The 22,925-nt window shown below is 37.6% G+C and overlaps 1 protein-coding gene across 1 annotated transcript; it reads left to right on the top strand.

Moving 5' to 3' along the window:
* Positions 1-14,939: 14,939 nt before the first annotated feature.
* On the top strand, positions 14,940-18,579 carry LOC130736170 (two-component response regulator ARR14-like). The gene is made up of 5 exons (XM_057588016.1): positions 14,940-15,182; positions 15,840-15,992; positions 16,076-16,363; positions 16,547-16,623; positions 17,728-18,579. The coding sequence occupies exons 1-5, from the start codon at positions 15,014-15,016 to the stop codon at positions 18,577-18,579; spliced, it is 1,539 nt and encodes a 512-aa protein (XP_057443999.1). The 5' UTR covers positions 14,940-15,013.
* Positions 18,580-22,925: the final 4,346 nt, after the last annotated feature.

Below are 22,925 nucleotides of genomic sequence, written 5' to 3' on the forward strand. Positions count from 1 at the left end.
CAGAATCGACTTTACCTTAGGGTAAGCTTTTAGAGACTTTAATTTACCTAGAACACGTGGCGACGTGTCGAGTGAGAGTCGGAGACGTTGTTTGACTAATCATCCTGCATTCATGCATACTGATTTATTCGTCGAGTGTGATTGTTATTTGTTAATCCTATGTGGAACATGTTAATTGTTATTATTGCTGTTAAGTTCATTATGGAATATGCAACCCTAGGATGTTATCCCTAGTTATAAGCCTAAGTGGCTATTATCTTATTTATATCTATTGGTGCTATTAATTATGTAATTCTTTGGAGTTGACCCTCGCGTCTTCTGTGTGTGCTTTGGCGGACAAACGCCCTTTGTCAGATGTCTTTGGCGGACTGGTTCACGACGGTTCACCCTTCGGGGGAAACTAGAGTTGGGATGCTGGAACAGGAGCGCATCGCGGTAGCGAGCGGAGGACGGATGGTGTACATAGACTAGGTCGTTCTGGATTTCGAATTCGGACGACGATCATGCCAGCATGTAGGATTGAGTGTTAGTGTGAGCTCCTCGAGATGGGATTAGTGTAGGAGTAGAGTCTTAGCTCTGAACATTATTTGTTTCATTCGGGACAGGGTAGTTTCCCACCTATAGCTTTTTGTGTGGTTTCTTTACGAGAATCACAGAGAGTTGGTTGGACTTAGGAGGTCTTGTTTCAGGCCGATGGGCCAGCTTATTCTCAGTTTTGAGGGATAGTGTTGCGGACACTTACCTTTAGATTTGGTTTGTACATTTTGCCTACGGGCGCTACTTTTCTTATTACCCGTCACTAGAGGTTTACTCGTGACGTGGCTAGCTACTTACAGCGGAGGCTGTTATATATATTGTATATTAGTTCTGTTTATCGTTACTGTTGGGTTTTATTTAATTCAGTCTTGTCTTAGTTATTATCAAAAAAAAATATTTCACGTTTTTCCGCATTAAGTTTACTTTTGGTTACTAAAGTGACGCCACCGAAATCGGGGTGTTACATTGTGGTATCAGAGCACGGTCGAGTCTTTCGGGAGTTGTTGGGGAATAGGTCTTCTGTGCTAGGTTGTGTGACTCTGCAAAGAGTGAAAAATTGATTGTCTGCAAGCGATTTTTCGCTTAAAAATTGATTGAAGTTATTGCTTAATCATATTGTATAGTTATGGAAATGCTATCTTATGATGAGTACTAACTGTTTGTCTAACTAAACAGAGAACATGGTGAACATGAATCAACTCGCTGGGGCAATGACTGCTATGGCCCAGGCAATGACAAATCAAACAGTGGAGAACGCTCAGTGGCGTGCTGACAAGGCTGAACGTGAGCGACATAAGCGTGAGAGGGAGTTAGCCCTAGACCAGAACAGGGGACTGAATGATTTTAGAAGGCAGGATCCACCCAAGTTCACGGGCGGGACTGACCCAGACAATGCGGATCTATGGATCCAAGAGATTGAGAAGATTTTCGAAGTACTGCAGACTGCTGAAGGGGTTAAGGTGGGCCTGGCAACTTATCTGCTGCTGGGCGATGCTGAGTACTGGTGGAAGGGTACCAGAGGAATTATGGAAGCTAACGACGAGGAAGTGAATTGGAACTCCTTTCGAACTGCATTCTTGGAAAAGTATTTTCCAACTAGTGCTCGGGACGAGCGGGAGGCACAGTTTCTGACACTCCGACAAGGGAGCATGTCTGTACCTGAATTTGCTTCTAAATTGGAGTCTTTGGCCAAACACTTCCAATTTTTCACCGACCATGTCGATGAGCGCTACATGTGTAAGCGTTTCGTCAATGGACTGAGGCCAGATATCGAGGACTCTGTGAGGCCATTGGGAATTATGCGTTTCCAAGCTTTGGTTGAGAAGGCAACAGAAGTTGAACTTATGAAGAACAAGAGGATGAATAGAACAGGCACTGGGGGACCAATGAGGTCGAACTTTCAAAATAATCATGGGATAGAGAGATTCCGACAGAAGAAGCCGTATCAACGTCCTGTGGCGGAAGGTTTTACCTCGGGGTAGTATAAGCCCATAAATGCTACCGGAGGAACAGGAAACAAGACTTCGGGTCAAGGAGTGACGTGTTACAGGTGCAAGAAGGTGGGGCACTACACTAACAAGTGTCCAGACGGAAGACCTCTATGTTTCAACTGCAACCGTCCGGGGCATCAAGCCAAGGATTGCAATGTAACCAAGGTTAAGCCATCTGTGCATACGGTGAGGGGAAGACGTTCTACTGCACGGGGAAGAGTCCATGTCTTGTGCGGCGAGGGAGCTGATGGATTAGTCAGAGGAGAGCGCCAGAACGATGGTAACCTTCTAACCATTCTTTTTCAATCCAGTATAATATATTCCATTACTCTCGTAGCGTGTGCAAACACACCTAACTTATTTATACTGTCTAAGCTTTGACCTTATAGTTATTACGCCTATGAATACCTTATTTGACCGTAGCTCGTATTTTAGCAATAGAAGTACACGAGGTTTAAGATAACACGTTAAGCCTAGAAAGTAGTCTTGTACCGATGCGTTTAAAAGGAAGCTAGAAGCTGAAGAATGAATCTCATAGAGATTTCTTATGGATAGTATACGTATGATGTCGAGGGTGTGTAGTTCCGTAGCGACATCATTGAAGAATTAATATCAAGATTTTTGTGACTATTGGATGATAGGAACTCATTGACTGTTCCAGTGGGTTTTTCTAAATTTCACCTTCGATGTATTAGGCTTGATCAACTTAATATTGAGGGGGTGATATTCGGAATCAGAGCTGGCTATGGACTTGGATAGAAGGATGTGTAAGATGAATTTGAATTGATCGAGGATTAGTCGGATTTGGGAGGAAAGTTCGTGTTAAGTAATTGATTTTCTTTGGGAAGGAGTTATCGTTGTAAGAGATGAATATTCTTTTAGGAAATGTTGGAGAGCTACAGAGCATCAGAGATCCAAACTTGGAAAAGGTTTAGGTTTTAAGTCTATTAATTCTTGTCATAAGTGTATAGGACTTGAAGTTTGTCATAATTTGATTGGGAGATTAAGAAGTTTATCGACAAGATGGTAATCAAGTTACAAGAAGGAAAGTGTTAGTATTAAGATGAATACTTGAAGTTATCATAGTTGGACAAGCTACTCAGAGTCTAATAGTGAATGAAACTTGTTATGGATTTCGGTGATACAAGCTAGAGATTTGCGAGTGAATTTTGCTAAGTGGAATGAGAATCTTAGGGTAAAGATTGACTTCAGAAGCTGGAGATCATATTCGAGTAAGAGTTTTAGTGGTGTTATCATTGATGATTGTAGTTAAACCTCGGCAAGTTGAAAGATGATATGTCTGTTGAGACGCCGTTGGTCAACATTGGGACTAGAAGAGTGAAACAATCGAAGGGAAAGCAGAGTGCTTTAGTAAGAGTTATTTGGAACAAAGACACAGACGATGCCATATGGGAGTTAGAGGAAAAGATCAAGAACAATAGTCAGAGCTTTTACTGAACCCTAAGTTTCGAGGATGAAACTTTCTTTTTGGAGGGTAGTAATGTAAGACCCAAGATTTTAAGCTTAGAATAAGTGGAAGAGATTTCCATTTACGATTAGGATTGATGTAATGTGAAGGGAAACCTGAACGAAAGTTTATTAAATGAAATATATTTATGAAGGAGAAAGTTCAGGAAAAGTTCAAGGATTGCATTATGATCGATAAAAGTTATAGCACGAACGTTTTACGCTTAAACCTAGGTTAGAAACCCTAGTATATAGCTAATTTTCACTTTTAGGCACGACGGAAGTTAATTCCAAAAATCTTCAGAGAAATGTTAGAACTTCTCTTTTTCCATATATCACAATCGTTTCGAGGCGAAACTCTAGGATCTACGAACATCCGATTCCAATCATCGGAAGTTTGCCGAAACCGAAACCCTGGTATTTCAAAACCCTAGAATTTCTCGACAATGAAGACTTTATCTATTCAGAGCTTCAAATGAATATTCTACACGCATACACCCATTTCTCTTGATGATTTCAATCTTTCTTCCGAAGGAAGTTTTCTATTCCGACATTCGATGCAAAAAGCAACTTATCGGGTAAAATAGTTTTATACCGACTATGCATTAGTTGCCAAAAATACAAGGAGACCTCATTTTAGTTTTGGAATTCTTTCGCCAAAACATATCTTAGAATTCATGAAGAATGACGCCGGAAAAATCAGATTCGCGAAACTTTCATTTTCCCGCGAATTACCATTTTCTATATATAGCCAAGAAATGAGAAAAAAACAAATATCTTACCCATTTCTTCCCAAGGAGGCCGCGAGTTTGCTAAGGAGAGGAGGAGAAGAGATTTTGTTCAATCCTTGCTTGATCGTTGATTAATCAGTTACTGCTTCAAGGTTTCGAGGTATAGTCGCTAATCCTTACCTCTGATCGCTTTTTCCATAGCTTTTCGGTAGAGTTTTCTGAGCGGATAGTTTATGAGTTTTTGCAAAACTATCCTGAATCTTTCATTTCTGATTCTAAACCTCTTCTATATGTGCCCAAGATCACTTCTGCCGGATTAGATTTTCCGTTATGTCGCCGGAATTCCGCCGGAATCAATTTTAGCCTTAAATACCCATTTTTTGAGTTTTTGAGGTAAAGCTTCAACCTTTAGGCTAAAAACTATCGCCTTAGCTTAGTGTTAGTAGGATTAGTTGTCATAAGCGTCGTTAGTAACGTCCCTGCAAAATTCGGTTTTTGGGATTTCAGTTTTGAAATTTCTAAGTTAAAAATCATGACCAAAATACCCCTGCGACAGTTTTCGATCCGATAATTTTTCCGAGTTCAGAATACCCTTAGTTACGGCTTATGAAAGCATAGGAACCAAGTTTGATCGAAGAAAAATCGAGCCCCATAATTACCTAAAGTGGCCGAGCCCTATTAAGGGGGAGGAGGAAAATTTCCTTTTCCGAAAACTTGTCTTTCGCGCTAGATTATCGTACCTTAGAGTATAGATTACTTCGTGTAACCTTAGTAAGTATCGATAGCTTAGTTCTCGATAGATTCTGATAGTATTTATGTGACTTTGCTTTGAAGGAACTTTTGAGGAATTTCCTGAGGAGCAACGCTTTGCTTGTGAGGAAGAGTTAGAAGATAATCCTGGAGAATCTGCAGGTGAGGGCTTCTCACTGAATCTCTAGTTAATGCTTAGGGTCGATGTTTCGACATTGTTTACTGTTTATGCACTGGAATTGTGTGTGATTGGAAAATGTTTTCTGAGGCTTCGGCTGACAATGTAGATGATGCATCTACTGAATGTTTTTGATGAGTGAATGACATGCTAAGTGCTAATTGGGTAATTTAGGATGTGTGGTTCATGCCTTATATGCTAGGTTCTATGTGGTTATTGCTTAAGATATTGACATATGACATGTTGATTGATTATGATGATTTAATTCTGCTTTTGCACTATAATCTGAGTTTTCTGAACGGTGAGAAAAGCGGGCAGGACATGCCGATTTTATTTTGAGAGTTTTGAGAAAGCTTGAAAGGACGAATGAGATTCGGGCCTTGTTGTGGTGTTGAACGGATCGAGACATTCTCTGGAGTCATTTGAGGATTAGGAGATCCCGAGAACTTATAGGATTCGCGATAAGACTAAAAGGATAATTATTTTGTAAAGAAAACTCATAAGACATTAAACAACCTCTAAATCTTTAAGTAATGGTAATAATCTCGGAAGGAAGCTTTGGATGCAAATCATAGTTTTGGAAAAACGAGAAGTGTCGTCGGATCCCAGCATTGAGAAAGTTGAGGGGCTTCGAGTAAGTAGATGTTGTGGTGCTGTTGGAGCAGCGTTTGTTGTTGTGCTGTTGGAGCAGCTATTGTGGTGGTGCTGTTGGAGCAGCGATGTTGTTGGGTGGTATCTTCGACTTTGCGGCGCGAATCCGTATGTCCAAACCCGACGGGTTAGGCCGATTCGGCAATAATTGTTGACACGCGCGAATCCGTATATTCAATCCGATGGATTGGATCGATTCGGCGGTAGTCACTCAGGCACGCGTGAGTCCGTATGTTCAATCAGAGGGATTGGATCGATTCAGCGATCGCCATTTTACCTCGCGTGAATCCGTATGTTCAATCCGAGGGATTGGATCGATTCAGCGACAACTTTTCGACACGCGCGAATCCGTATATTCAATCCGATGGATTGGATCGATTCGGCGGTAGTCACTCAGGCACGCGTGAGTCCGTATGTTCAATCAGAGGGATTGGATCGATTCAGCGATCGCCATTTTACCTCGCGTGAATCCGTATGTTCAATCCGAGGGATTGGATCGATTCAGCGACAACTTTTCGACACGCGCGAATCCGTATATTCAATCCGATGGATTGGATCGATTCGGCGGTAGTCACTCAGACTCGCGTGAATCCGTATGTTCAATCCGAGGGATTGGAGCGATTCAGCGATAACTTTTCGACACGCGCGAATCCGTATATTCAATCCGATGGATTGGATCGATTCGGCGGTAGTCACTCAGACTCGCGTGAATCCGTATGTTCAATCCGAGGGATTGGATCGATTCAGCGATAACCTTTCGACTCGCGCGGATCCGTATGTTCAATCCGATGGATTGGATCGATTCGGCGATAGTCATTGGACACGCGCAATGTCCGTATGTTCGACTCTTTTGAGTGAACCGACTTGGCGTTGTCATTTGTTGCGTGTGCGAGTCCGTATGTTCATCCCGATGGGTTGGATCGACTCGACATGCCGAATTGTGGGAGTTGCGTGTGCAAGTCCGTATGTTCAACCCGAGGGGTTGGATCGACTTGACATGCCTAATTGTTGGGCTATCCTGGGGATAAGTCCGGGAAACCGGGAGTTTCCGAGTGTGTGATACTCTGTGCTCGTTGAGCAGTTGTGACCATCGGATTGAGATGAGTCGGATGATCCGGAGATCATCATGAGTTACTATGTTGATGTGAAGAAGTGTCTTTTGTCGCAGAATCGACTTTACCTTAGGGTAAGCTTTTAGAGACTTTAATTTACCTAGAACACGTGGCGACGTGTCGAGTGAGAGTCGGAGACGTTGTTTGACTAATCATCCTGCATTCATGCATACTGATTTATTCGTCGAGTGTGATTGTTATTTGTTAATCCTATGTGGAACATGTTAATTGTTATTATTGCTGTTAAGTTCATTATGGAATATGCAACCCTAGGATGTTATCCCTAGTTATAAGCCTAAGTGGCTATTATCTTATTTATATCTATTGGTGCTATTAATTATGTAATTCTTTGGAGTTGACCCTCGCGTCTTCTGTGAGTGCTTTGGCGGACAAACGCCCTTTGTCAGATGTCTTTGGCGGACTGGTTCACGACGGTTCACCCTTCGGGGGAAACTAGAGTTGGGATGCTGGAACAGGAGCGCATCGCGATAGCGAGCGGAGGACGGATGGTGTACATAGACTAGGTCGTTCTGGATTTCGAATTCGGACGACGATCATGCCAGCATGTAGGATTGAGTGTTAGTGTGAGCTCCTCGAGATGGGATTAGTGTAGGAGTAGAGTCTTAGCTCTGAACATTATTTGTTTCATTCGGGACAGGGTAGTTTCCCACCTATAGCTTTTTGTGTGGTTTCTTTACGGGAATCACAGAGAGTTGGTTGGACTTAGGAGGTCTTGTTTCAGGCCGATGGGCCAGCTTATTCTCAGTTTTGAGGGATAGTGTTGCGGACACTTACCTTTAGATTTGGTTTCTACATTTTGCCTACGGGCGCTACTTTTCTTATTACCCGTCACTGGAGGTTTACTCGTGACGTGGCTAGCTACTTACAGCGGAGGCTGTTATATATATTGTATATTAGTTCTGTTTATCGTTACTGTTGGGTTTTATTTAATTCAGTCTTGTCTTAGTTATTATCAAAAAAAAATATTTCACGTTTTTCCGCATTAAGTTTACTTTTGGTTACTAAAGTGACGCCACCGAAATCGGGGTGTTACAGTCTACCCTAAGGTATATACAGAACATGTTATCAGATTTCTAATAACAATTCAATATTCAATATCTCAACAAATCAATAAGTTATATCTTGAAAAACTCGATAAGCAATATATCAACGAATATAGTTAAATGCATGGTATGCCAATGCAATGTCATGCTCAAAATATGATCCGGATAGAATGAATAGATATTTATCAAAGATAGGATAAGGATGAATAGATATTTATCAAAGATAGGATAAGGATGAATAGATATTTATCAAAGATATTTTGAGAAGATATTTTGTAAAGATATTTTTGAGAAGATATTTTGTAAACTGGTACAGATTTGTTTAGATATCGGAGGATTTAGCTCATAGAGTTAAGATAAAAATATGAGAGTGATTCCGATTCTTTCCTACTGATTCCATCGTATTTTAGACACGATATTCTCCCCGCCGAATCTTCTAATTCTTCAAAGAAATATCGGTATGATTTTTGGTTTTCGAGGCTTGTGTTTAATGCTATATATAGAGGTTGGAAAAACGCTGGAAAATGAAAGTTTCGTGATTCCGATTTTTCCAGTTTCATTCTCCGTGAATTCTAAGATAGGTTTTGGCGACATAATACCAAAACTCAAAAGAGGTTTCCTTGTATTTTAGGTGACTAATGCAAAGTCGGTGTAAAACTATTTTACCCGATAAGTTACTTTTTGCATTGAATGTCGGAAGAGAAAACTTCCTTCTGAAGAAAGATGGGAAACATCAAGAGAAATGGGTGTACGCGTGTGGAATCTTCATTTGAAGCTCTGAATAGAAAAAGTCTTCATTGTCGGTTGATTCTAGGGTTTTGAAATACCAGGGTTTCAGTTTCGGCAAACTTCCGATGATTGGAATCGGACGTTCGTAGATCCTATAGTTTCGCCTCGAAACGATGGTCATATAAGGATTAAGAGAAACTCTAACATTTCTCTGAAGATTTTTGGAACTTATTCCTACAGTGTTCCAAGGGTGGAACATAGTCTTTTCCTAAGGTTCTTGTCCTAGGTTTAAGCGAATCGATCGTGCTATACCTTTTATCGATTCGGATACAATCCTTAGACTTTTCCTGAACTTTCTCCTTCATATGTTTATTCCATTCGATAAACTCTTGTTCAGGTTTTTCCTTCACGATACGTCAAGCCTAATCGTAAATGGAAATCTCTTCCACTTATTCTAAGCTTAAAAACTTGGGTCTTACATTAGTACCCTCCAAAAAGAAAGTTTCGTCCTCGAAACTTAGGGTTCAGTAAAAAGCTCCGGATATTATTCCTTGATCTTTTCCTCTAATTCCCATATAGCACCGTCCGTGTCTTTGTTCCAAATAACTTTCACTAAAGTACTTAGCTTTCCCCTCGATTGTTTCACTCTTCTAGTCCCAATGTTGACCGACGGCGTCTCAACAGACATATCATCTTCAACTTTCCGAGATTTAACTACAATCGTAAATACTAACACTACTAAATCTCTTATTCAATTGCAGTCCAAAAGACAATGATAGTGGGACAGCCAATCCATTCCTAGGATAACATCTAGGTTCTGTTAAGTCAATCAAACAGTTAGTACTCATCATGAGATAGCATCTAACATGCTATACAATATGATTAAGCACTAACTTCAATCAATCCTAAGCGAAAAATCGCTTGCAGACAATCAATTTTCACTCTTTGCAGAGTCACACAACCTTGCACAGAAGACCTATTCCCCAAAGACTCCCGAAAGACTCGACAAGCTCTGATACCACAATGTAACACCCCGCTTTCGGTGGTGCCACTTTAGTGACTTTAAATCAATAGTGCGGAAAATGCGTAAATATTTTTTTCGTTTTCTTTTCAAAGAGAAGACTTAACATAATGAAGACTCAAACCAAAGATAATGATCATAAAGTAATTGGAGATAGTGCCCGCAGGCGAATAAGTGCATCCCATGGTCAGAGCCATGAGTTTTATGAATACAGTTTTCAAGAAGATAAGTCAGCCCCAAACGGGAAATGACAATCAGAGCTGTGAAAACAATCCCCCCATATAATACACTCCTAACATCGACCCTCATCCGATCATGCATGAAGTCTGGGTCCACGTCGAAGGCTCAGTAGTAGTCATTGTGCTCAGGATCCTCCCCGAACGACGAACCATCTTGAATCAGCTGTTGGACGTCTGGCAGCAGGCCGACCGCCCAAACACAACCATACACACAAAGCCAAGGCGCTAGGGTCAACACACGGAATATAATAGATAATACAAGCAACATGTGATGAATAAAGGGGTATATATATATAGGTTGTATATATACATATAAGTTCTGTATCGTCTACCCTAAGGTATATACATAACATGTTATCAGATTTCTAATAACAATTCAATATTCAATATCTCAACAATTCAATAAGTTATATCTTGAAAAACTCGATAAGAAATATATCAACGAATATAGTTAAATGCATGGTATGCCAATGCAATGTCATGCTCAAAATATGATCCGGATAGAATGAATAGATATTTATCAAAGATAGGATAAGGATGAATAGATATTTATCAAAGATAGGATAAGGATGAATAGTTATTTATCAAAGATATTTTGAGAAGATATTTTGTAAAGATATTTTTGAGAAGATATTTTGTAAACTTGTACAGATTTGTTTAGATATCGGAGGATTTAGCTCATAGAGTTAAGATAAAAATATGAGAGTGATTCCGATTCTTTCCTACTGATTCCATCGTATTTTAGACACGATATTCTCCCCGCCGAATCTTCTAATTCTTCAAAGAAATATCGGTATGATTTTTGGTTTTCTAGGCTTGTGTTTAATGCTATATATAGAGGTTGGAAAAACGCTGGAAAATGAAAGTTTCGTGATTCCGATTTTTCCAGTTTCATTCTCCGTGAATTCTAAGATAGGTTTTGGCGACATAATACCAAAACTCAAAAGAGGTTTCCTTGTATTTTAGGTGACTAATGCAAAGTCGGTGTAAAACTATTTTACCCGATAAGTTACTTTTTGCATTGAATGTCGGAAGAGAAAACTTCCTTCTGAAGAAAGATGGGAAACATCAAGAGAAATGGGTGTACGCGTGTGAAATCTTCATTTGAAGCTCTGAATAGAAAAAGTCTTCATTGTCGGTTGATTCTAGGGTTTTGAAATACCAGGGTTTCAGTTTCGGCAAACTTCCGATGATTGGAATCGAACGTTCGTAGATCCTATAGTTTCGCCTCGAAACGATGGTCATATAAGGATTAAGAGAAATTCTAACATTTCTCTGAAGATTTTTGGAACTTATTCCTACAGTGTTCCAAGGGTGGAACATAGTCTTTTCCTAAGGTTCTTGTCCTAGGTTTAAGCGAATCGATCGTGCTATACCTTTTATCGATTCGGATACAATCCTTAGACTTTTCCTGAACTTTCTCCTTCATATGTTTATTCCATTCGATAAACTCTTGTTCAGGTTTTTCCTTCACGATACGTCAAGCCTAATCGTAAATGGAAATCTCTTCCACTTATTCTAAGCTTAAAAACTTGGGTCTTACATTACTACCCTCCAAAAAGAAAGTTTCGTCCTCGAAACTTAGGGTTCAGTTAAAAGCTCCGGATATTATTCCTTGATCTTTTCCTCTAATTCCCATATAGCACCGTCCGTGTCTTTGTTCCAAATAACTTTCACTAAAGTACTTTGCTTTCCCCTCGATTGTTTCACTCTTCTAGTCCCAATGTTGACCGACGGCGTCTCAACAGACATATCATCTTCAACTTTCCGAGATTTAACTACAATCGTAAATACTAACACTACTAAATCTCTTATTCAATTGCAGTCCAAAAGACAATGATAGTGGGACAGCCAATCCATTCCTAGGATAACATCTAGGTTCTGTTAAGTCAATCAAACAGTTAGTACTCATCATGAGATAGCATCTAACATGCTATACAATATGATTAAGCACTAACTTCAATCAATCCTAAGCGAAAAATCGCTTGCAGACAATCAATTTTCACTCTTTGCAGAGTCACACAACCTAGCACAGAAGACCTATTCCCCAAAGACTCCCGAAAGACTCGACAAGCTCTGATACCACAATGTAACACCCCGCTTTCGGTGGTGCCACTTTAGTGACTTTAAATCAATAGTGCGGAAAATGCGTAAATATTTTTTTCGTTTTCTTTTCAAAGAGAAGACTTAACATAATGAAGACTCAAACCAAAGATAATGATCATAAAGTAATTGGAGATAGTGCCCGCAGGCGAATAAGTGCATCCCATGGTCAGAGCCATGAGTTTTATGAATACAGTTTTCAAGAAGATAAGTCAGCCCCAAACGGGAAATGACAATCAGAGCTGTGAAAACAATTCCCCCATATAATACACTCCTAACATCGACCCTCATCCGATCATGCATGAAGTCTGGGTCCACGTCGAAGGCTCAGTAGTAGTCATTGTGCTCAGGATCCTCCCCGAACGACGAACCATCTTGAATCAGCTGTTGGACGTCTGGCAGCAGGCCGACCGCCCAAACACAACCATACACACAAAGCCAAGGCGCTAGGGTCAACACACGGAATATAATAGATAATACAAGCAACATGTGATGAATAAAGGGGTATATATATATATAGGTTGTATATATACATATAAGTTCTGTATCGTCTACCCTAAGGTATATACATAACATGTTATCAGATTTCTAATAACAATTCAATATTCAATATCTCAACAATTCAATAAGTTATATCTTGAAAAACTCGATAAGAAATATATCAACGAATATAGTTAAATGCATGGTATGCCAATGCAATGTCATGCTCAAAATATGATCCGGATAGAATGAATAGATATTTATCAAAGATAGGATAAGGATGAATAGATATTTATCAAAGATAGGATAAGGATGAATAGTTATTTATCAAAGATATTTTGAGAAGATATTTTGTAAAGATATTTTTGAGAAGATATTTTGTAAACTTGTACAGATTTGTTTAGATATCGGAGGATTTAGCTCATAGAGTTAAGATAAAAATATGAGAGTGATTCCGATTCTTTCCTACTGATTCCATCGTATTTTAGACACGATATTCTCCCCGCCGAATCTTCTAATTCTTCAAAGAAATATCGGTATGATTTTTGGTTTTCTAGGCTTGTGTTTAATGCTATATATAGAGGTTGGAAAAACGCTGGAAAATGAAAGTTTCGTGATTCCGATTTTTCCAGTTTCATTCTCCGTGAATTCTAAGATAGGTTTTGGCGACATAATACCAAAACTCAAAAGAGGTTTCCTTGTATTTTAGGTGACTAATGCAAAGTCGGTGTAAAACTATTTTACCCGATAAGTTACTTTTTGCATTGAATGTCGGAAGAGAAAACTTCCTTCTGAAGAAAGATGGGAAACATCAAGAGAAATGGGTGTACGCGTGTGAAATCTTCATTTGAAGCTCTGAATAGAAAAAGTCTTCATTGTCGGTTGATTCTAGGGTTTTGAAATACCAGGGTTTCAGTTTGGGCAAACTTCCGATGATTGGAATCGAACGTTCGTAGATCCTATAGTTTCGCCTCGAAACGATGGTCATATAAGGATTAAGAGAAATTCTAACATTTCTCTGAAGATTTTTGGAACTTATTCCTACAGTGTTCCAAGGGTGGAACATAGTCTTTTCCTAAGGTTCTTGTCCTAGGTTTAAGCGAATCGATCGTGCTATACCTTTTATCGATTCGGATACAATCCTTAGACTTTTCCTGAACTTTCTCCTTCATATGTTTATTCCATTCGATAAACTCTTGTTCAGGTTTTTCCTTCACGATACGTCAAGCCTAATCGTAAATGGAAATCTCTTCCACTTATTCTAAGCTTAAAAACTTGGGTCTTACAAAAGGTAAACACAATAAGAACGATTGAAGAAAGATTTCTAAGAGAATATTGAATGGTTGCTTGAGCTTGCACAAAGTTTCTTAGCGTCTTCTTCCAACTTAAGCCTCTATTTATACTCCAAGGATTAGGGTAGTTTCCGTTGCATGGAATGCTACCGTTGGAGGGCAAATATGTAACTTCCAGAGCCTCTGAACCTTCATGACAAAATTAGTGTATTGTTAGTCACTTTGCAGGTTGCAAGTGCAGTTGTAACATTCATTGATTTTAGTGAATTGCCTTCATCAGAAGAAGGAAAAAATCACCTTCACGGGTGGACTGGATTAACTTGAGCTTTTATCTCAAGTGAACCAGGATAAAATACTTGTGTGCTCTACTTCATATTCTTTAGCACCTAGTTCTTATCTTTAAGTTTGTCAAAACTTAAAAAGGGGAAAACTTTTGTTTAAAAACTCTATTCAAACCCCCCCTTTCTAGTGTTTTTCGCACATTCAATAACTAATTAATATTGTGATTACTGTATAGTTCAAGTCAACTGTAATTATTCATACTTTTTTTATTGACTTATTCATACTTAAAATATTATATTAATTATAATATAAATAAGAATTGATACTATAAATAATTATAACTTTTATTAGATTAAGTTAATTTTTCTTAATATTAGTTAATATAATTATTAAATGAAATGAAAATTAATAACCAATTAATATTATTATTAATGCTGGTTCAAGTCAACTTTACATTTATATACATGTACTAAAAATTTTAATATAAATAAGTAATATAATGAATATAATAATGAAATTCATTGAACATTTTCCTGAATGGTTGACTAAATTTGTTAAGTACAAAAGTAATAATGAGTAATAAAATTAATAATTAATAACTAATTATTTTTTTTTTGAAAGATATTAATAACTAATTAATACTGATGAATATATTTCAAGTTATTTGCTTATATATAGAGATAGATATTGAGAAATCTATCTCTATATAAGAGTGTTTGTCCCCCCTCCCTGCTCAGCCAAACTTCTCCAGCTGTTGTTCCCCCCTCTTACAGCAACAAAGATCTTCGCCACCTCCCTTTCACCTCAATTCTTCAGTTATACTCAGTGCCCCACTCCAAATTCTCCACTGTTTCTCGAAACGACGTCGTTGCCTCACAACAGCAACCATGGCTACACCGTTGCAGAAACGAGTGCACTCCGGCACCAGCTCCGGCGGCTCATATGAGGTTACTTCCGCCCCGGAGTTCCCGGTGGGTCTCAGAGTTCTCGTCGTCGACGATGATACCACCACCTTGAAGATTATTGAGAAAATGTCTATTAGTTGCAATTATCGCGGTTAGTTTGACAACTGACTTTGTTCTCTTGATTTCTTCGATGAAATTCGTCAATTTTGCATGTTTTATTTTTATGATTGAATTGATGCTTCGTGTTGTTTGTGACTGTTTTTGTCGTTGTTTATATAGATCACATGGTGTTGCACTTGGAAATTTTAGATTTTTGTGTGCCTGTTAAAATTTATGCCTTGCGGCAGAGACGTGAATTCTGCAGGGGCACCTATTTGGGTATACCTAATTTGATATGGATTTGAGAACGGCTATTGTGCTAATGTCAACAACAATTGAGCATTTTCTCCCTTTAATTGAAAGCAGGAAATCCTAGGAAGATTTGCATGATATTCTTGCATTAACAATTCTTATACCCATATGATTTGTGCCTTTTATACTTTTTTTGCTTGAATGTAGGACTTGCAAATTTTCTGGCCTTCAAGGCTCGACCTACTGTGGTTTATGTGTGTGTGTTCTTATTTGATGTGTTCAATGTTGCATAATGAATGTGAAAAAAGGGTTTGGTTTTGTTACATGTCATTTTGTAAGAAGCTGAACAAATTTCACTTTACTCTATTTGTATATGACATGGGTGGCAGCTGGTTTTCGAGTCTTGTAAATTTGAATATCATTTCTTCTTAACTCTCATTGTAATTTTGTCTTCCAGTTACCGCATGCTCTGATGCCACTGTTGCTTTGAATCTTCTGCGAGAGAGGAAAGATGATTTTGATGTGGTACTGAGTGATGTTCACATGCCAGACATGGATGGATATAAACTTCTTGAACATGTTGGGTTGGAGATGGATCTTCCTGTTATTAGTAAGCACGGTTTCTCTTTTTAATAGTATTACTTTACTTGTAATCCTTAACATTGAAAGTTGGTTTTTTTATGGATGCTGCAGTGATGTCTGTTGATGGTAGAACATGTGCTGTCATGAAGGGAATTAGACATGGGGCTTGTGATTATTTAATTAAGCCAGTACGTCTGGAAGAACTGAGGAATATATGGCAGCATGTCGTTAGGAAAATATACAATGAAAATAAAGAACATGCAAATTCTGGTGATGCTAAACATACTTCTTCTATTGAATTGGAGATTGATGACCCATCATCTAAGAAGCCCCGTGTAGTGTGGTCAGTAGATCTGCATGAAAAGTTTGTTAGTGCTGTGATTCAACTTGGGCTTGACAGTATGACTCTCCACTTATTTTTTCTTTCCATTTCTTTTGATTTTGCCTTTTATGACTACTTTGGATTTCAATAAGCATAAAAGCACAATCTAACTCGTATATATATATATATATTTTTTTTTACTATTTTTAAGCATGAATTTCCATTTAGGAGATCAATTGTTTCTTGTACTTGTATTTCAGGGGCTGTGCCAAAGAGAATTCTAGAGTTGATGAATGACCCTGACTTAACAAGGGAAAATGTTGCAAGCCATTTGCAGGTTTGTTTTCATTCCAAAAGTTGAAGTGATTCTTTACCTTTTTCCGTGAGATCCATTTTCAGTTTTTTAGTTACTATCAATGGATATGCAACTGATCTCACCAGTTACCCTATCTTTCTTCTTTTCATTTTATATATACTATTTTTTATGTAAGTTTTGTTATGTATTGGCCCACGATTTACCTTCTGTTTATTTTTATGATTAGTCTTTCTTAACATTGTTGATTTAGCAAGGATATGAGTGTTTATGGCTAATTCGTAGAGGCAAAGAGGTGTCTACAAGTTCAAATTTTTTTATAAAAAAATTAATGGTTTTTTAGCATCAATGAAACTCAAATGTACAATGCTCTCTTTTGTTATTCCATGTTAGGAAGGGCTATTGATTGACGAGGTCGCATGTCATAAAAGAGGTTTTTAGTTTCTTTTTTTCAAAACTCAGTGTTTATCTTATTTAAGACAACATTATTAAATCTACTTCCGAAGAGGTTTAACTGTGCTACATCCATCATTTCTTACTGTTTTGGGTATGAAATTTTAGGTTAGACGTGTTGGATGATGTGTCAAGCTGAGATGATTGTCTTGAGTGGATTATGTAAAAAACAGCCAGAGAAATCATTATTGAAAGTTAATGCAATGGTTGATTTGACTTGAAAATGGAATTTTAAATTTGCTATGAATGTACAAACATAGTTACGAGAATTCCCTGGAATAAAATAAAAAAACTAAGATTAAGGGAGACCAAGAATGGCATATGCAGAAGTGTCATAAAGAACTTGTCAGTTTTGTATCTTTTTTCTGCTCTTTCTGAAAGCAAATGTAATTACTTGATTAGCTAAGAAGGGAAAATATATATGCAAATGAATATTATCCATTTTTCTGTGATAAATGTCCATACATGTGAGTTTATGAATGTCAAGTGGTAGGATTTAAGACCCAAATCAATTTTGCTAATAACTAACCAGAAAGTAGAATTAGTTATTGGATCTGGAATATTATATGTTTTTTGATAGTTTTTACAAACTGAGGCACCAAATTATAGATAAATGAGCTTTGTTTTGTATTTTTAACTAATATTTCCATTCTGAACTGCAATTTCCATTGGCAGAAATTTAGAATTTATTTGAGGCGATTAAGTGAAGTGGCACAGCAACAGATTGGAATGCTAAATACAGTTCCTGGGACTATAGAATCCAAGTTGAGTGCATCTGGAAGATTTGACATACAAGCTTTGGCTGCTTCTGGCCATGTTCCCCCTGAAACACTTACAGCCATTCAAGCTGAGTTTTTAGGTCACCCCATAACTAACATAATACCTACGGTGGGCCAGATTACCCTTCTCGAAGCATCAAGACAGGGTCCAATACATTCTCATGTTCATCATGGTTTGGCACATGGTCAGCCTCTTGAAAAATGCCCTTCCAACATAGCCAAGAATTTCCCTCAGCCCATCGTTACTTTTGATGGCACATCTTCAAGATATGTTGCATCGCAATCATCTAATACAATTAATTATGTGGGACCAAATAGTAGCGTTGGAAGGTTGGGCGATCAGAATAATGACATGCTGGTGAATATATTGCGGCACCAACAACAGCAGCAGCACCCGCAACAGCCCTCACCTCTGATACAGGATCAAAGTCGATCAATCAATGTTCAACCATCTCGTGTGGTAGTTCACTCTCAAGCTTCTGACACTTTGAAGGTGGTGAATAATCTTGCTACTGTCAACCAGGGTTGCAGTTTTGGCAGGAATGCCATAATTGGTTATGGTTCATTGTCACAAAAATCAAATAAATCATTGAGTACATCTCAATTTACTAGTGGTGATGCCATAATTAATTATGGTTCTTGTTCAATAGGCTCCACCCATAGCAATATTCCGCAGCATCAAAACTCAACTTTCACATTTGGTGCTGCGAAACCAATCCCTGAACTTCTGCCTGTTACTGATAGATAAGTTCCCTATGGTGTTAAATCTGGTGCTTCACTTGATCAAGCATGTCCTAGCAGTCTTGGATTTGTTGGCAGAGGTACCTGCATTCCAAGTAGGTTTATGGAAAATGAAATTGAATCTTCTGCAGGTGATTTTAGTCAAATGAAAGTATCCGTAGATAGCAATGGTAACACCATGAAGGAGGAGCCAAATTTTATATGATCATTAAAGTGTTCACTGAATAGGTAATTTGAGATTTGTTTGAACTTTATAATATTATGAATATTAGTTGCAGTACTATTTGACAAGTTTTATATTACTGAAGCTTATTGTAAGTTGAATGATGATGCTATCTTTGCCTTGTAAGTTTCTTAAATGGAAATAAAAGTGCTTCAACTACTTTCTACACATTAATAATTTAAACTTGTAAATGAGATTAAACGTATCTGAAAATGTTTTGGTGACTTTGATGTGGGCATTTCTATTGTCTTTGGTATTTGCTAAACCTAGACTATAGAACATTTAATAAATAACTATTACAGGATTTGATGTGTTAAACATATTAAAGTCATGATAAGGATGATGGTGGGCAATATTTGGAATGTATCATGTGTTATTCTTCCGAAACATGCTAATTAAATATTAACAGAGGTGTGTTCCTAGAAAAGATTACCAGGGGTTGAGGATATTGTAGCAAGCTTTAGGATCACACAACTTCATTATTATAATTTCTCACCTTTGCTTTGTCATATCTTTCACATCATATGGCATAAGGTGAATAAAGTTGAATGGGTTGGCACCTTTTGTTTAAAAGATAAATCTTAACTTGAATTTGTGCTTAAATTTATGTAGATTATTAATGTCTTCCTGCATCTTGTTTGCAACAGGTTGAGTTCTTTGGTGAGGAGAAGGCCTTTCATCTTAAGGTACAAATTGTTTCCTCTTTAATTGTTAAGAAAAATAGTTGTAGATCTGCTTTTTATTTGCACCTGCACCATTCTTAGATGCACTCTAGAGCTCAATGATGACTCCTACTCTGTATAAAAGATTAGTATATATGGTGTTTCGTATGCTCCTTAGTTGCTGCACATGTAACTAGGAATGTTTTATCATGTATCAAGCAGTTTGTAGGGAAACAAAATTTGGTTTTATTTCAACATTATTGTCTTCATGCGTGGTTATAATATCTTAGAATACTCTAGGAGTAATTATTGGGTGAGCACAAACACAACACTTCAAATTTAGGCACACCAACTAAACAAATTACAAGTCACCAAAGTATAAATGATTAAAAAAAGTTAAACATATGTCACTTTCTATTCCTATAAGCTTGTAGGATTGCTCACCACCTTATCATGGCTGCCAAACCTTTACGTTCTTTACGTTGCTCACCGCTTCATCTGCAAACACAAATTTGTTGCAATAGCCAGTGGAGCTTGATGAGAATTTGCAGAGAGAGCTCTGAGAGTGTGAGCTTGGTTTCTGAACCATAAAGCTTATGAGATATAGCATCATAAGCCAAGGCAGCCTCATGAGCGGTTCCAAATGTTTTGAACCATAGCCACAGCCCACAATTGGTTTCACGGATTTTAGCAATTCATTTCTCCAAGTTCTCAATCACACACCTTTTTAGTTGCAACTTGCAATTTTAGAGTCTTATTTGCCCTTCATGCTTCCCTTTCTAGAGCTGGTCTATGCAGGCCTACTAAAGAGGCTTGCACAAGCTAACTCTAGAAAGGGTTGCATGACTGGTAATCAGATTCTGAAAAATGCAAGTTGCACCTACAAAGGTATGAGACAAAGAACTTGGGGGAAATGAGTTGCTGAAATCCGTGAGCATTCGCGATCTCCCATGAGACTATCTTGGCTTATGATGCTGCAAATGCAATATTTATGGCTCAAAACCCAAGCTCGATCTCCTTGAGCTCTCACTGCTACAAATTCTCATCCATCTACACCTTTTCGGTACTTGCAACGATGCAGAGTTTTCCAGATGGAGTCATAAGGAACGAAGAGGATTGACAGCGATGATAAAGGCATAAAGTGGTGAGCAATGTTACGAGCATCTAGGAATTTAAAGTGACCTCTGTTTCTTTTTTTTATTTTATATTTTGTTGTCTTGTAATATTTTTTTAGCATGTGTGTCTAAATAAGAGATGTTGGGTTTGTTCTCGCCTAAGGGTGGCAATATGGGCTCAGCCTGCCCTGCCAACGTTTTAGGCGGGTTGGGCTGGGGATATGCGGCTGGGATGGGCTGGCCTGCAGAGTTCTTTGTTGTTATTTTTTCACACAGCTGGTCTGGAAACATTTGTTTGTTGGGCTGGAAATTTCTTTTTCCCCACTATTCTAACTTGGCTGCAGCAGCCAGCAGTGTCTATACCAACACACACACACACACACACTCACTTTTCTCAGTCACTTGTCTTTTCTTACTTGTTCTGTTGATCATTCTCACTCACGAGTCATGACACAAACACACAAAGTCCGTAGTTATCTTATGCCTAATTTGGTTTACACCTCTTTTATTTCACATTCCATGCATGGTAATTGACGTTTAGAACCTGAAATAGCTGTGGGAGCGGTTGCGCAAATGTACCAACTTTGGGATGAGTTGTAATAAAGGCTAACTGGTTTAATTACAAATATTTTAAAGTCCATAAATACATCATATAACCAATAAATACTTGACAAATCTTGCTAGGTATAGAATCCATGTAAAAACGGTGGTTACATTGTTATCGTTTCTAGACTTTTCAATCCACTCACAAATTTAATATTGCAGGGCTTTAGTTTCTACCTTTTTCTATTGTGAATAGTATTGGCTTATCTTCCTAGAAGATTATCCATATTGCTGCAAAAAGATATGAATGTTTCTTAGAGTAACTTGTTCCTGTTGAAATAAATATGCTGCACCTAAAAAGATGGCAATTTGGCCTCTTTCTATCTAATGTTTCCATTACGCAACAATAATTCCAGAGTTTTCGTGCCAATGATGTTTGGATTTTTTTTTCATTTATAATGGCCTGCCAGCGTCCTTTGGTGGGGCGAGACAGTATTTCTAGCCCACTCTTTTTGCCGGGCCAGTCTAACCCGTCTTGTTTGTGGCTGCTATGAGCAGGCCAACCTGTATATATGTCACCTAAGAATTACTCCTTGCTGAGTTTTTTTTTTTTTTTTTTGTTACAACTCCTTGCTGAGTTTGTGCTCACATAAGAAATACTGGAAAAGCTGGATTTACTCTTCGTCAAGAAAATAAAACTAAATTTTGGGTAATTTTCAAGAGATAAAAACTTAATTAACCAATAAAACTATAGGACAAGATTTTGACCAAAACTAGATTTTGACTAACAAAAACCAATTAAACTAGATTTTATCGTCCACTTAATTTGAAATTCATCTTCTTAATTTTCATCCAAGGCATACATACAAATGAAACAGTTGTTTCTATTGTAAACATACTCTTCAAATCCTTTAAAAAAAAAACATACTCTTCAAATAAAACTAAAACAAGTTTTTTTTTTTTTTAATTAAAAAACTAAAACAAGTTAATGGTATAATAATGCGTTGATACTGATGAACAATATTTTACCCACTATTGATAATTCTTAATTTTCCATTATTGATGATTCTTTGTGCTTAATTCACTTTGTTTGGCATGAGTTTTTTATTATTTAGTCTAATTAGGTATATTACTATTTTCAGGTCATATTTTGCATCAAAGGCGTTTTGGGCATTGCGGAATGAAGATTTTATTTGTGTCGAATTGAAGATTGTATTTTTATTATATTTTAAAATTTTATTTTCGAGATTATATTCTCAGGATTTATTTTCGTTTTTTATTTTCGGATTTTATCTTTAGGATTTGATTTTTATTTAGAATATAATTCCAGCCCTATAAAAAGATTTGTGCTGAAACAACTTGAGACAACTTTTGCTTTGCAATATAATTTTGAATTTCAGTTTATCATTAGGGCTCTGTTAGGGTTTTCCCTTCTATTCCCTATATTCTATATTACTTTCACTGCTTTTGTTATTCCGTCCATGAAATGCTAACTTCCTGGATTAAATCTCTTTGGAAGTATATCGCACTCTTGAGGTATTGATTTTAATGAAAAATTCTTTCGTTATTAATTTTCTTCGTCTCTATTTCTGAATCTATGGTTTGCTTAATTCTGTCGTTTTAGAAATAAGTGTTGATGTATGATCGCTTAGTTTGTGTAAATTCGTAAGTGTTTCATAAACGCTTAGTTTTTTAGAACTGTGAATTGATTTTCGCTTAGTTAATTAATTATCATGAATTAGAGAATCAATAAGAAGGAACTATTATGTTGAACCACATTGAGTTGCGGTATACTGAACCAAAGGGATTT

This window comes from Lotus japonicus, chromosome 2 (assembly GCF_012489685.1).
Source record: "Lotus japonicus ecotype B-129 chromosome 2, LjGifu_v1.2".
Classification (NCBI taxonomy): domain Eukaryota; kingdom Viridiplantae; phylum Streptophyta; class Magnoliopsida; order Fabales; family Fabaceae; genus Lotus; species Lotus japonicus.